Below are 14,330 nucleotides of genomic sequence, written 5' to 3' on the forward strand. Positions count from 1 at the left end.
GTATTTAAACTAGCTTTTATCCTTAAAAAGTCGTTACGTTTCGAAAATGAATTATTGTCAATTTATTATCGGTTGCCAGGCTTATGCATGTTTGCGATGGTTTAGGGGTTCATTTGCAATTTGGTCCTGTACCGGTTGTAAGTGTGTCCCTATGCTGATACTGTACATGCTTTTTTTTCTTTTTCTTTTTTTTTTCTTCTTATTTGTTTTATTGTACTTATACTAAATTTTATTATTAATTAATATAAGTTTTGCATTAAGAGCCAATTGAACTCGACTGTTATTTGTTTAGCTGAGTTTCTAGTATAAGTGGAATAAATAAATAAATAAATAAATAAATAAATAAATAAAGAACAAGGTGGAGACATTGTAGCTCTAACAATACAAAGTGTCTTTGGTTTAATTTGATCATTAAAATTTTTAAGAGAAATTCATCTGATTTCCTTTCAACGTTGCCGGCAAATTTGAAGCTGGTGTCCCATCTTCTACTACCAGCTGAATATTTACCACAGACATTACGCAGACAGACAGACGGACATACTTAAACGGATTCGACATTTGGTGTTGATCAAGAATATATATGTATGTTGAAGCCTTCTTTTGAATGTTGCAAACGTTCTAACAAAGTGAATATACTGCGATATTTCGATAATGAGAATGAAAATTGATTTCATTAAAACCATATAGGAACAGTGTAAATATAATTTAAGAATTAAAGTTGAATTCATTGAACATAGTTCGTACGAACTTAAATTTTGCGCTTAAAAAAGCAATCAGAGCACCTTGTGTTTTCCTCGTTAATCTGTAAGAGTAAGTAGTAGGATTACGCATTACTTACAGAAGCACAATACACATACAGTCGTCTAATAGGCACCACATTCACAAGGACCATTAGTCTAATATCGAATGTATGCATAAATGTAAGAATTATAATAAAACATTTGTTTAAAGCAGCAAGTGAAAGTGAAAACATTATAGTAGGCCAAGCCCTGTCGTTAAATACTCGTACATCAGCTCGCTTAATACAGTTATTTATCTTACAAAGCCCTTACAAAGTAAAGTGTTAGATGAAAAGTGAGCGAAAAAATGATCCGATGCCAAAGCACTTCAGTGCGCCAATCAAAATTAACCCAAAAATGCATGAACGAGCATCAAGCATGGGCAAGCAGGCAGACAAGCTTAGATCGATTCTTAAAGTGATTCAGAAAGTGATTCTGAATCGATTGGTCTAATAAAAGTTAGAAGGTAAAAGATATACGAAGCCTTTTTCTATATGTTGTAATCGATCCTTTGGTGTTGGCCCACTTACGAAAAAATATTCATTCGTTACAGTTACAAAATTGGCAATAATCGAATAGAAATTGGGGAAGCTCAAGCGCGGCCAACTTGAAAATATGGTTTGGAAGAAAACACGTGCAACCTTCAAAACACTTATATTATTGATAGACAACCATCTTCGGGGAAAGAGCTTTTTAACCACATTTCTAAATAATTTTTTGCTTGTATAGGAACTTTTTAAATCAATAAAAAAAGGCCTAAAAAAAAATGTAAAGAGAGTAAAGTGGTCCAAATCGCATCATTACATCTACACCTACATCACTTCGTTTAGTACAACCATTAATACAACAGCGTTTCACACTAAGCTGTTATATGGTAAGCGGTCGAAATAGTAACCCGATTAGAACCATATCACGCATTCCGCATAACATAACATTCGCCCTTAGGCCAAATCAAAATATTTTCAAAATTGCTACCTGTAGCTTAAACACAAGAGATTGAGGCGACAGACAAGACAGGCAGGCAGGCTTAAATCGATTCAGAGATAGTAGCAATGAATCAGATCAGAATTTAATAGAAGATGGGTGTATCCTAAGTCTTTCTGAATCTATCATACATCCGTACGAAGTTATTATACCCGTAAGTGGTGCAGGTATAAGGTCATACAAAATGGTGTAAGTCGACAAGTGCAAGCGTTGCAAACCATGGATCAGCTTTTTCATAAGCAATGCAACCCTATTACAAGGCTGTTGATGTTCGCAACAATTCTTGCGCCGCAAGGGGCCCGCAAAATAGACACATTTGATTCGAACTTAGTGCAATAGACAAGCAAAGCGTTATGCTGAAGCAATTTTTATCACAATATATTACAAATAAAAATCTGGATTATCTTTTATCCAAACCTATATACGGGAATGAGGTCAAAGAATTGTCCCATATAGTTTAAAATTTCCGCATAGACCTTTAGAATGCTAAAATCCTAATTTTTGAGTATTAAAAAGGGGAAAATGGTATTGATGTAATGACGATTTGTCAAGAGGAGAATATTATATAGGGAGCGCTTGTACACTTTATATATATATAAAGTCAATAGCATAATGGATGTCATTTCTTTTCTAAATCATCGTTTATTTATTTTAATGCTACTTACCTAACGCTATTAAAGAAGTCAAAGATGGACTCGCATTAAAATGAAACATAGTTTATGTGTTTTTTTTTTTAATATTTTTTACATTTTTTTAAAATTTTTATTAATATTTTTTGTGGTTTTATTTGCTTTTGTTTATATACTCTGGTATATATTACTAGGTTTTTATTTATGTTTTTATTTTGTTTTTGTTTTTTTTTTTTTTTTTTTGGCGCGAATACTTTATTTAAACTTAAAATTCACTAAAAATCTCTTTTATGCACGTATATGTGTAGTTACGAAGTAAAGTGTTTACTTTTAATTGTTGTCGCTATTGATATTGCTTTGTTGTGCGCATGTATGCATTCAAATCCATACACACGCACACACACATAAATGGAACAACAATTTCTTTACAAATAGTTTATAGTTTATATATGTATACGTATGTATGTATATACTTTCATGGTTTTCATCTACCGTTACTATATATTTTTTCTATATGTTTATAGCAGTTTATAACACATTTATAACAGTACATTAAAATAAAATTTGAACAAAAAAACAACAAAAAAGAAAAAAAAAAGAAAATTAAAAAAAATTAAAAAAAAAAAAAAAATAAATTATTACATAAAATAATATTCAAATACCGTTCACCTTTAACGAGGGAAACATTTCGACAGTTGTTGTTGTTATTGTTGTTCTTGTTGTTCTTATTGTTGTTGTTGTTCCTTTACTGGACACTATAACTGTAGCAGTAGTAAACGTAACAGTATATGGATAGTGTAGAGCAGTAAGACTAAAGGGATAAACAATACAAGTCTGTCTGTCTGTCTGTCTGTCTGCAGTGTTGGTTGTTTTACTTAAATAAGTCGTTTGATTTTTTTTTTCCTTTTTCCTTTTTCTGTTTCTTTTTTTTTTTTCTTTTTAATTTAAGAAATCAAAGTATTGTTTAATATTTTATTTACTTTTTTTGTTTGTTTTTGTTTTTTACACTTTATTATTTTTATGATGCAGATCATTACCACTTGTCGACAACAACCTCGGGAACTGCACGAAATGAAATTTTGTTGAGAAATTTGAAGAAAATAAAATAAAAGAATAAAGAATTATCACATGTTTACAAATAAAGATAATGAAATTGTTATTTAATTCGGCTTTCTGGCTTTAAGGCTTCAAGGCTTCAAATTCCAAAAAATTAGCGGGGGAAATAACTTTGCGGCCATTTAAGTACGGATAGGGGGATTATTATTAATTTGATATCTACACTTGAGTTGGGTTGTGTGTAGTAGAAGCTGTAAAAAGTAAAATGTAATCGCCAAACCAGACCAAAGCCATACTTCTCGCTCTGGTATAATATGAATAACACAACAAAAAATAATGCAGGAAATAGACGCATTTTCCTTTGGAGTCGATCAAAAGCAATTATTACTAAATTAAAAGTCACTCATATATTACTCTTGTTTTGTTTTTTTTTTTTTCTACAATTTTTCCCTAACCACCACCGATAAAAGCTTATGTGCTTGCTATTCATTGAAAAGCCGAAGAGACCAAAGCATCCCATTGCTACAGTGCCTTAATTCGGTTTAACTCGATTTCACTTTTACACGATTTTCGCAAGCGAACGATATTAGAAACGTGGCCAACATCTCAAGTGAAAAAGCAGAATGTATCGGATTTTTCCAGTAAAATGGTTATTGTTATCATAAGCGCTACACTTGAGAGAAGTAAAATTCTATCTTGTATAGATCTCGATGCTGATCGTTCTTTTTATGGAAACCTCACCATTACTTTTTCTCATCTCATATCTGTTGTTATCGAATCTTTAGCATATCTATTTTGTCTTTATATATTATTTTTCACTTCACACGATTTTCGTTTAGACGAGTTTTTAAAAACAAGTAAGTCCAGCACTTTATGGTAGTTTCATCTGGCCTTGATCGTGAAGATCTATTCGTTTATCTATGTTCCTCGCTAGCAGGGGCTCGAGTTTTTTCTCTTGCATTTTGCTTACGAAGAGTTTTCATTTCTCTGGCTAAATTAATAACAATAGCAATAATAATAATAGCAACCTCAGTGATCTTTTCACTGTTTGGGCCCACTTTCCGTATAAGGTCCTATTTTGAAAAGGCGTTACATGAATAGATGCAGGTGGTGTAGGGTATTTAATAGTGTGTTTGCTTGTTTCTAAAATAAAATGAAAATAAAATCATCGTTTGCATATAATAACCTTAAAGCGATTTCGTGTGCAGGGGGAGGTATGATATTGTATTTTGTTTTTTATTTAATGTTTTTAGATTTTTGTTGAAAAAAAAAAAGATGATTTTCAAAAATATAACAACAATAATGATTCGTGTTCGCCGTTGCGGTTTTTATATTCGTTTGCTTTCTCTTTCTTTTTTTGTTATTTTTGGTATCTGCGATTAATTTCGTTTTTGTTGTTTTGTTTATTGTTTTTTTTTGTTTTTTGTTTTTTTTATATATATATATATATATATTACTTAAGCAGCTAGCATCTTAAATTAATTAATTAATTATTATAAAATCTCTTTATAATTGAAATACATCGGGGGATTCAGGTGTGGGTTGAGGGATTGCCTTTTTAAACAAGTGCTTAAAAGCAACACTGACTGACGCTTGAGAAAGATAGAGCAGGAGTGTGCTTGACTGTCAGGGAAGAAGGGGGCAGATTTTTTTTTTTTTTTATATAAGTTCTTTTTATGTTTCTCTTTTTTTCGCAATTTAATGGAAGTTGGGATTAACTGTAGAATGGAAATTAATCAAGAAAGAGAAAAAAGATGAAATCAGTTTTAAAATAAAATCAATAAAATTCTCAAACAAGATGGTTTAGTAATTTCATTAAGTTACCAAACATTACCTGCATTAACAAAGTTAAGTAACATTTTTATTCTTTGAGCTTTTACCAGCAATCTTTTGGCTTTCAAGCCCACATGTCCATCATCGGCGGAAATGATGATAGCATGTTCTCTTCTTTTTCTTTTTTTTTTTTGTTTTAAATTATTAAAAGGAAAAAGCCAATATAGGTTAATGTATTGTTAGTGATAGCAACTCTTGGAGCAAATTGAAAAAAGAGAGAGATAGAGAGAAATTTGTTTTCTTACGTTTGCTTTTCTACTGAAAATTATTTAAATAAACTGAAACGATAACTATACAATCTAAACGTCTTTTTTTGTTTTTTTTTTTTTGTTTTTTCTTTTTTCGTAATTTTTACATATAAAATGCTTGAGTTTCATTTGAAGTCTTGGTTGGATAAATACATAAGTCTTCTATATATTTTAACTAAGTGTTTATGTGCATGTGTGTTATGTACTAAATGTTATGAGAATAATGAATTATCGTCTGACTTTATGCATTTAATATGAAATCTTCTATTTAAGGTACATCGTCCAAATCTTAGCAACGAGTAGGTTCACTATTTCAAACGATGACTTTTCCAATTATCTGAATAAACCTGAATTAAAAAAAATTTTCCAAGTTTAGGTCTAGAGCTTCTTTAGGTAAAAGAAAACTGCCCCGGACAAGCTATTTATTGCACTTCTTGCTGAAGAAAGAATAAGAGCTTTCTCAAAGTGGGCTAAGGTTTTGAAGCCAACTTTCGACACATGATCTCAGTCTTCATTAATCCCACGTAAAGAATACGGATACACTTTCATTTAATAAATTTGGCATACCCGCCAGCCTCCTTGTAAAGGATATGTGTGTACGTGTTTTTAACTAGACCTGAATTTTGATACGGTTGAAAGTTTATGCTCCTGTGTCTCCTTCAGACTTTCCGTCTGCGTATCTGCCCTTTAAGTTTTGGAATTTTAACAGCCATAAAAATGAAGCTAGAAATCTGACTTATGGCATGGATCATATATGCTGCATATACAGATCAAGCTCGAAATGGATGGCGTGGCCACAGCCATGCCAACAGCAAACAAAGGACTAACCAACTTGTAATCTGTAGCAAATGTTTGGTGACATCATCCAAAACAAAAACAAACAGCCCAACAAAAGATGTGATTATCCCGCTCATATACCCACAATGCAATTTTCGGCATTAAAAATTCTGTGTTCAAGACTGATATTATTTTCTTACTAATTTCTCATCTAATATCAGTAACAACAACAATATGGATATGAAAGATACGAGATTTCAAGAGTAAGAGTAAGAGGAGATCGTCAGGTTATGTGTGAAATGAAGAAGTTGTGGCGAAAAAAGCAATTTGCAGATTAAATACAAAAATCAATAACTATAGCCACAACTGTTTTGGACGGACAAACGCCCCTTTCCAGATTACATTGCTTCCCGCTCACTCGCAGTCGCATGAGGCGCAAGAACTTCCGAATTTCACTCATGGATATTTAGATGACATCTTTCCATTTTCGAAACTATTTATTTCACGATAATGGAAATCTTGAGATAGAAAATCAAAACCTGGCATATCTTAAATATATGAATCGTTTCAACTGATTGTGAGTGATTTGGAATATAGACTTGATCCACTTGCAATCAATCAACTCTGTAATGAGTAAAAAACTGTAACTTACAGTCGATATAAAATGTCGGAGAGAGAAAGTCTAAGCAATCATGCAATCCGTTCACATGCTTATATGAGCTGGTGGGTATCGAAAATGCCAAAGACGAATACATCTTTCATGCTTGTTTTCTACTACGAAAGTCTCGAATAGTTGTGAGTCTACATTACATACATACATTGGTATTGGCACCAAAAAAAAAAAAACACGCTACTTCTTATATAGCATGAACAGCGACCCGACATCGTCAATTAAGAATTCATTAATCTGAAGCAAAGGTCCGCATTAAGGCGGGTTATTTTAAACGAAAGGTCGGCGACCGAGGTGGCTAGAATTGCTGGCGTTTACTTAAAAAATGAAAAGTTTAGCATATAATTATGGGGAATTTTTAATTTTTGTACTCGTGGTCGCACACATGCAGCAGACTTTGTTACAATGACCTTCTCGCTCGCCAGTTAATTTAATAAAAAACTGAAGGATGATGTATATTAAGAAGTAAGTCTTGGATTTTATGGGCCCCTACAAGATACCTGCAACTGTTGTGATGAAGGAGCAAAGTAAGCGAAAATGCATGTAATGTTTTTTTTCTTTCTTTGTATCTCAGAAATGCTGCCTGATGTGATGGATCAACCATTTTATTATATTAATCAAAGCATTGACCGCCATTTGAGGGTTTTGAAAAGTGACCTCAGAATAGTTTCGAAACATTTATGGAAGATTGGAATAGCGTAAAAAATTCTCATTCTTAGTCAAAAAAAAAAAAAAAAATCAATCGATAGTCTTTTCCGACATTTTCGAATTTTTGAAAGGATCCCTAACAAATTTCTTTTAATGGTTTTTTAATGGTTTTCGTTTAATATAAGAAAGAAAGAAATAGGAAGGTGATGACGGCGACGTACTGGATGTGTGCTCAATCAGTAAGAGCTTTTACCGGCAGAGCACTCACCATAGTATATGACCAAAGAAAACTGTACGGTACTTCAGATTTGAATTCTCGAGCACTGGCTTGATAGTCGCGATCTTCATTGGATAAATGGTCTGAAGATACAATATATTTTTTAACTATTTTCCTTAAACTTCAGTAATCATCGTAATCTTAAATGAATTTATATTTATGAAGTTCTGATCATGGATGTGTTTCTCTGTGAAAATTATATTTAAAATAAACATATTAAAATTAAGTTACGACCTGTTTTTCTATTTGCTTTGTTAAACACATAAAAAATTACCTTAAAATATTTAATAATTTTATTTATTCTTTTTTTTTTGTTTTTTTTTTTTCTTTATATAATGTTTAACTTTAAAAACTTCTTTTAATTAATTTATCATTCTCTGCAGCCTTATTGAATAAAGGCTTATGTTTTGACTATTAATGAATAATTTACATGTGTTGTTGTTGTTGTTGTTGCTGTTGTTGGTGTATATATATATATTGTGTTTTTTTTTATTATTCCAGTTCTTATTATTTTGTGTATTTTTTATATTATAGATAACTAAATTGTGTATGCACGGTTTGTCTAACATATTTTAGTGCACGAAAAAGAAAAAAGAAGACAACATACACATATACAACATTTTAAACACTTTTTTTTTTTTGTTTTCATTAACAAGTGTTACATTTGCTTTATCTTCTTCTTCTTTTTCCATATGCCTACACAATTGTAGTGTAACGATAGTTACGTTTGTTTCTTTTACATATATGTGTGTGTATATATATATGTATAACAATAATATTTTTAATTTAATACTACTGCTATTATACAAAACCGAAATGAAAATAAAAACGCACGTAAAGAAAACCCTAATATGTTGAACTACAAAAGTGTACCAAAATAAACTGAATTTTTTTTTTTTTTTTGTTTTTCTTGGGAAAACATAAAGGAAATATAGTTTTGTTTGTAAAACACATAACCTCAATACAAATATTTATAGTAAAGCGCAACTATTGTCAATTATCATATATAAAAAAAATATTTGGTTAAGAGATTAAAACCTTAGCTCATTTTGGCACACCATTTATTTGACCTGCCGAATGTATAATTGAGATATCGATTTGTTTGGAGTACAAACACAAAAAAATGCAAATAAAAAAAAAAAAAAACGAAAAACATTCACAATATATATAAGTTGTAAGTACGTTTACCCACAGTAAGTAGCAAAGAAAAATGGAATTCTTTAGACCTTAACGGAAAAACAAACCCATTTCTTTCGTACGTACGGATGTATTTATGTTTAAATTATGCAATTTAGTTTCGCTAACTACTGTAAGACGCACGTGACACGATTTTATCTAATTTGAAGTACACCGTCACAATGAAAGAGGGTCTATTCAAGATAAACCTTCTAATGGATTTCGTTAAAATAACTTGTAGCTTCACTAGGCTCATAAGTGCTAGGTAATATCGCTTTGTGACCTTCTACTGTTTTGGTCCTATTGGCTGCAATGATCCCCTAAATATCCAAAACACGATTTTGCATTGATCTTATTGTTCCAGTTTAACACAGCGCTATCTTTCAATTTTCATCTGACGGCGTTCGAATTTGAATTGCAGCTTTAAAAAAGGGTCATCGGGGGAGCGTAAATTAAAATTTGCCGATTCTCGAGAAACGTCTTGCAAGAAGACATTCAAAATAGCGATATTTCTTTTTCAAAGAATTTTGTGAAGACACTCCCCACGCTTACTAGATTTTGGGCCGTGTTTTCGAAAAATGTTCGAATTTTTGCAAAATTATGGCTTGCAGTGGTAAACTGGGAGAAGCTGTTCCGAAAAGGGGGACTGCTTTGCTAGTGTTGTCAAACCTTTATTATATTTTTGAAAAATCTGATAAATTTTTTTTTATGTATTTTAGAATTTTTACTTTCATATATAAGGCCCGGGATATTAATAAACTTTTGTAAATTTTTTTATATAAATATTTGGAAAACTTCCCTATGTTTGCTGCACACATTGCCGATATTACCCTTTAAAGATTGAATAACAATTTTTCAATATACATGTTAAAGTCACTCCAAAATGGTAACCGACTGACTTTTACTACAAATCTACTATAATCCTGTTCTCCTTATATCTTTTTTTTTTTTTAAATTGAACGTTGTTTTTTATAGATTTTCAGTAACAAAAAAAAAATAATAATAATAATAATAATTATGCTCCTTTAGTGTGGTAACAAGAGTTCCATATGCATGTACGTTTTTTTTTTCAAAAGATATTTCCAATAACCTCCCATCAACCTAACGAATTTCAAGGGACATGTAAGGAAATCAATTTTTGTAAATTTGAGTATTAACTTAATTAATTTTTTTTTATTATGATTTTCTTTATAATTAATGTTATAAAATCGAGGTACTCTTTGTGTCATTCTGTATTAAATATGTCATGTAAGTAAATAATGATCTAACAAAAATCTATCGGAAAATTTTTTTAAATTAAATTTGCAAGATTCCATTAAATTATTGGGTTAAACAGTAGGAATAATTTAAGGTATATGCGAAGGAAAAGCACTTCTAAAGAGGATCAGATACTCAAAGGGTATGCAACGATCAGCTGTGATTCTAAAGTAGATCCGGCATAAATTTATTCTTATAATGATATATGAGGATACATATAAATTTTTTGAAATTGCACGATTTTATTGTATCATGAGAGAAAAGCTGAAGAAATCGCTAATACCGTAGAAATTTTGGAAGACTCATTGTTTTCATAACTGTTCGCCCCATCAAAAGAATGCCCGAGAAAGGAAATTGCAATTTACTATACCTAAGAAAGTCTACTTGATTTTACCATCCAACCGAAATTACAAGGACCACTGATCTACTTTCAGTGTGCATTGTCTTCACGTGGTTCTTGTTCTCATAAAATAAAATTGGTATGTAGTGAAAAACCGTGTAAAAAAGAACACGACAAAAATTGTACCTATTACGTAGTAGTTATGCATTGATTCGCCTTTTTTCAACACCCTTTGGCGCGCAATCTTTTATGTTTGCTCTGATCGTTGACTTTCCTTATCTCTTTTGAGTGTTTTATTTCAATAATCATTAAGATCAAAGGTCAAGAACACTCAGGTGGCCTTTTCCATTGATTACACTTACTCATGGTACAGTATTATGCGGCGAAACCCGTTAGCCTCATAGCCTCATATCGTTTCAAAAAAGGGACGACATATATTTGAGATAGAAAACTAAGTAAATTACGAATTCTCTTGGTTGCGTCCTAGAAAGGAACTTTTAGATCTAAATAAAAGATTTTCTAACAGAAAGTTGAAAAAAATTGTCCACAGTTATAAAGTATATAGAAAATATATTGCCACCTTATCACAAAAAAGAAAAAATCGAGGTTTATGTGAATGCGCTCGGATATAAGCGCGTCATGGAAGGGAAAGGAAAATTATAAACCCCAAAAAAAAAAAAAAAATTGCTTCCTCCTATCTCTTGCTGTGTCCTCTATATATTTTACAATAATCAATTACAGACAGGTCTAATTATAGTGATCTAAAATCGAACAAAAAAAAAAAAATCTTCCACATCGTTAAAGAGAGAGCCTCTCTGATTTCTATGACTATTTTATAAAGCTTTTGGATGAGATTAGATTGTTTTGTTTTTTTATTATTGTTATAAAAAATGTTTAATTGATTTTATTATATACGTTTTGTTTTCAACTTTTAAGTGTAAATCATGATCATAATTTTTGACTTATTGCCATCATCATCAACTATTAACATAACTATACCTACCTACAAATGTATTTATTGCTAAATAATTTTTTTTTTTTTTTTCAAATTAAATAAAATTCAAACTACAAAAGACCTACAAAGAAAAAAAAAACTTGCCTCTTTCGCATAGAAGAGTTTTCTAAGGGTAAAGCAAAATTGAATAGAATAAAGCCTTTGCAGAAGCAACAGCTTGCTTGGGAGTTAAAATAGCGCAATCAATAACTCTTTTTAAATATGATATGAAGCAATAAAAAAATTTAACAGAGATTCAAACGAACTCCAAACGTACATACAATTAAATGATAAATTTAAAAGAAAAATTATTTATAGTTAACATTATTTTAGTTTAACTCCTTTCTTGTCAACGATTTTTTCTTAATATTAGTTAAATATTAATACGATATCACTTAAAAAAAAAAAAAAAAAAACAACGTTAATATTAGAAAAAAAAACCGTCTTAAACGTAAATTTGTTATTTATGTAGATTTGTAGCAGTGTTTTCTTCTTGTTGTGTACGATTTTTGGTTATTTAACTTTTGTTTCAGGTTTGCTTTTGTATTCCGTTTGGATGAAGGTAAGAAGGAAATAGAAAAAAACATATAAAAATAAGGTAAAATACGGTATAAAGCAGTGAGTGTAAAAAAGTGTGTATGTAGCTGGTAAGTATAGGCGCACGAAACAAATTTAAATATTGAATTAATTAGGGTTTCTTTCATTTTGCTTTTTTCTTTTTGTTATTGTTAAAAAAAAAATAATAATAATAAAATAAGAACGAACTGCATTATTTTTAGACTTAATTAATTTAAAAGTGCGGAACAAACAATAGGCCGAAAAATACGGCCCACATAAGAATAATCCCATGCATTTTATAAATGGGACTCTCACCGTCTGCGATCTTTCTAGCGACAAATTTAAGAGTTTCATCTAATAAAACTACAGGAATTGAGAATTTCATCACAGTCATCCACTCATCGCCAGACAAAGGTGTTACTTGGAACACAGTCTATATAAAAAAGTAAATCAAATAATATTTATGATAAACAAAAAAAAAAAAAAAAAAAAAATTGAAATTATGAGATATGTAATAACAAAAGTACACTCACAGATAAGACTTCGACATAGAGGATGACAAAGTGCAACGAGAAAGACAAGGCCATCGAGCCAATTAACCACATATTAGACCATGGTGGCATTGTAATCAACGACTGATTTTCTGACAAGCTGTAATAATAATAAATTGTGATATTAAGGCAAAATTATCGCAAAAACGCCAATGTAAAGCGTTAATGATGTGATGATAAATTCTAACATTTGCGTTTCATTTTCCATAGAATTTACCTGTTCATGGCGTTAAGCATTTCAATGGTTACCAATACAGATAATGCCATGGTCATAGCATGTGGATCACTGAAGATTTTACAATCAACACCTTTGAATTCTTCGCCGCCGCCCAAGCAAGACAAATGATGAGTTAATTGCCAGTAGGACAATTTAGGACCATCGTCACAGAATACGAACCACCAAGCAGCAGAACCGACGGTAGCAGCACCAACATAACCACCAATGGCCATATAACTAAAATACAACAGAATGACTTATCGCTACATTTGGTTCTTCTTCGCTTAAGAGTCTCACAATTTTTAAAAATACTGTTACAGTTGCAAATACGTAAAACCCATAATTCGTCTTTCTCCAAAGTACATCAATTAACTTGGAACGCAAATCTTCGTACATTTCTATTTGTATTTTTTATGTGATTTTTACGGTTATATAGAAGATCCGTTTAATTTCTTTTTATACCCATTGCCGAAGAAAGTGGTGCATATTCATTTTGTAAAAATTTTCGCAATGTCCAGCAAAAAACCTCAGAGATCGCATAAAATCAATATATTCTGGCTGAGCATCAAGCTCCGAATCGACTTAAGCCTGTCCGTTCGCCTGTATAATGTCTGTGGTAAACATTGTCCTGCTTGCAAAAATGCAGCGTCAACTGGCTCAAAGCTCGAAAGTTCTTGCACATATTGAGCCAAATGCACGTCCAAAGTAACCCAATATTATCTTAGATCACTCGTGTTTTTAAAAATAAAACAACGCGCTTTGCTGGCCGTTACTTATGAACCACAACAGATACACCGATAAATAATTTGCATTTGTATTCTGCACAGGGATGCAAACAAATCGGAGGGCCTACTGTAGAATAATGAAATTTCATGTCTTTATCAAAACATTTGCAGAACCCGTGAAGAAGCTTCAGACACGACATAACGTCTACATATGATTGGCCAGTATCGAACCGTGGTGGGTATAAAAAAGATTCGGTCGTGGCCGAATATAGTTTTCCTACTTGTTTATGTCTCTACTTATTAAAAGATCCGCCTGAGTGGCCGAGTAGGCAAGAGTCTCGACTAGCAACTCAATAGTCGTGGGTTCAAACCTCAAGTGCGGTAGAGTTTTTAATAAAAGCCGATAGCCCTAGATGCTAGTGCTTAAAAGACTTTAGTCTTAGAATTTATTCTCTGGCTAAATTTATAATAATAATAACAATAATAATACTTATTAAAGAGTGGAATGAAACGGAATAAGCTTCAGCTGTCTTTGCAAATTAATCAAATTTCCTGATCGAAAGATATCATGCTCACCGACGTGATATATACACTCGCTATCATATGCGGAC

The 14,330-nt window shown here is 31.5% G+C and overlaps 1 protein-coding gene across 3 annotated transcripts in view; it reads right to left on the bottom strand.

Moving 5' to 3' along the window:
• Positions 1-2,866: 2,866 nt before the first annotated feature.
• Positions 2,867-14,330, bottom strand: part of LOC119641246 (calcium-transporting ATPase sarcoplasmic/endoplasmic reticulum type) — a 28,522-nt gene continuing 17,058 nt past the window's right edge. Inside the window, exons 6-9 of one of the 3 annotated variants that reach the window (XM_038039822.1) lie at positions 12,995-13,231; positions 12,760-12,877; positions 12,542-12,659; positions 2,867-3,454 (exon numbers count right to left, since the gene is read on the bottom strand). In XM_038039822.1, coding sequence (XP_037895750.1) covers positions 3,426-3,454; positions 12,542-12,659; positions 12,760-12,877; positions 12,995-13,231 — 502 coding nt within the window. In that variant the 3' untranslated portion in view covers positions 2,867-3,425. Of the gene's footprint in view, positions 3,455-5,094; positions 5,167-12,282; positions 12,660-12,759; positions 12,878-12,994; positions 13,232-14,330 lie in introns of those variants that run through there. The other 2 variants (XM_038039823.1, XM_038039821.1) reach the window with 2 other exon arrangements.

This window comes from Glossina fuscipes, unplaced genomic scaffold, assembly GCF_014805625.2.
Source record: "Glossina fuscipes isolate IAEA_lab_2018 unplaced genomic scaffold, Yale_Gfus_2 147, whole genome shotgun sequence".
Classification (NCBI taxonomy): domain Eukaryota; kingdom Metazoa; phylum Arthropoda; class Insecta; order Diptera; family Glossinidae; genus Glossina; species Glossina fuscipes.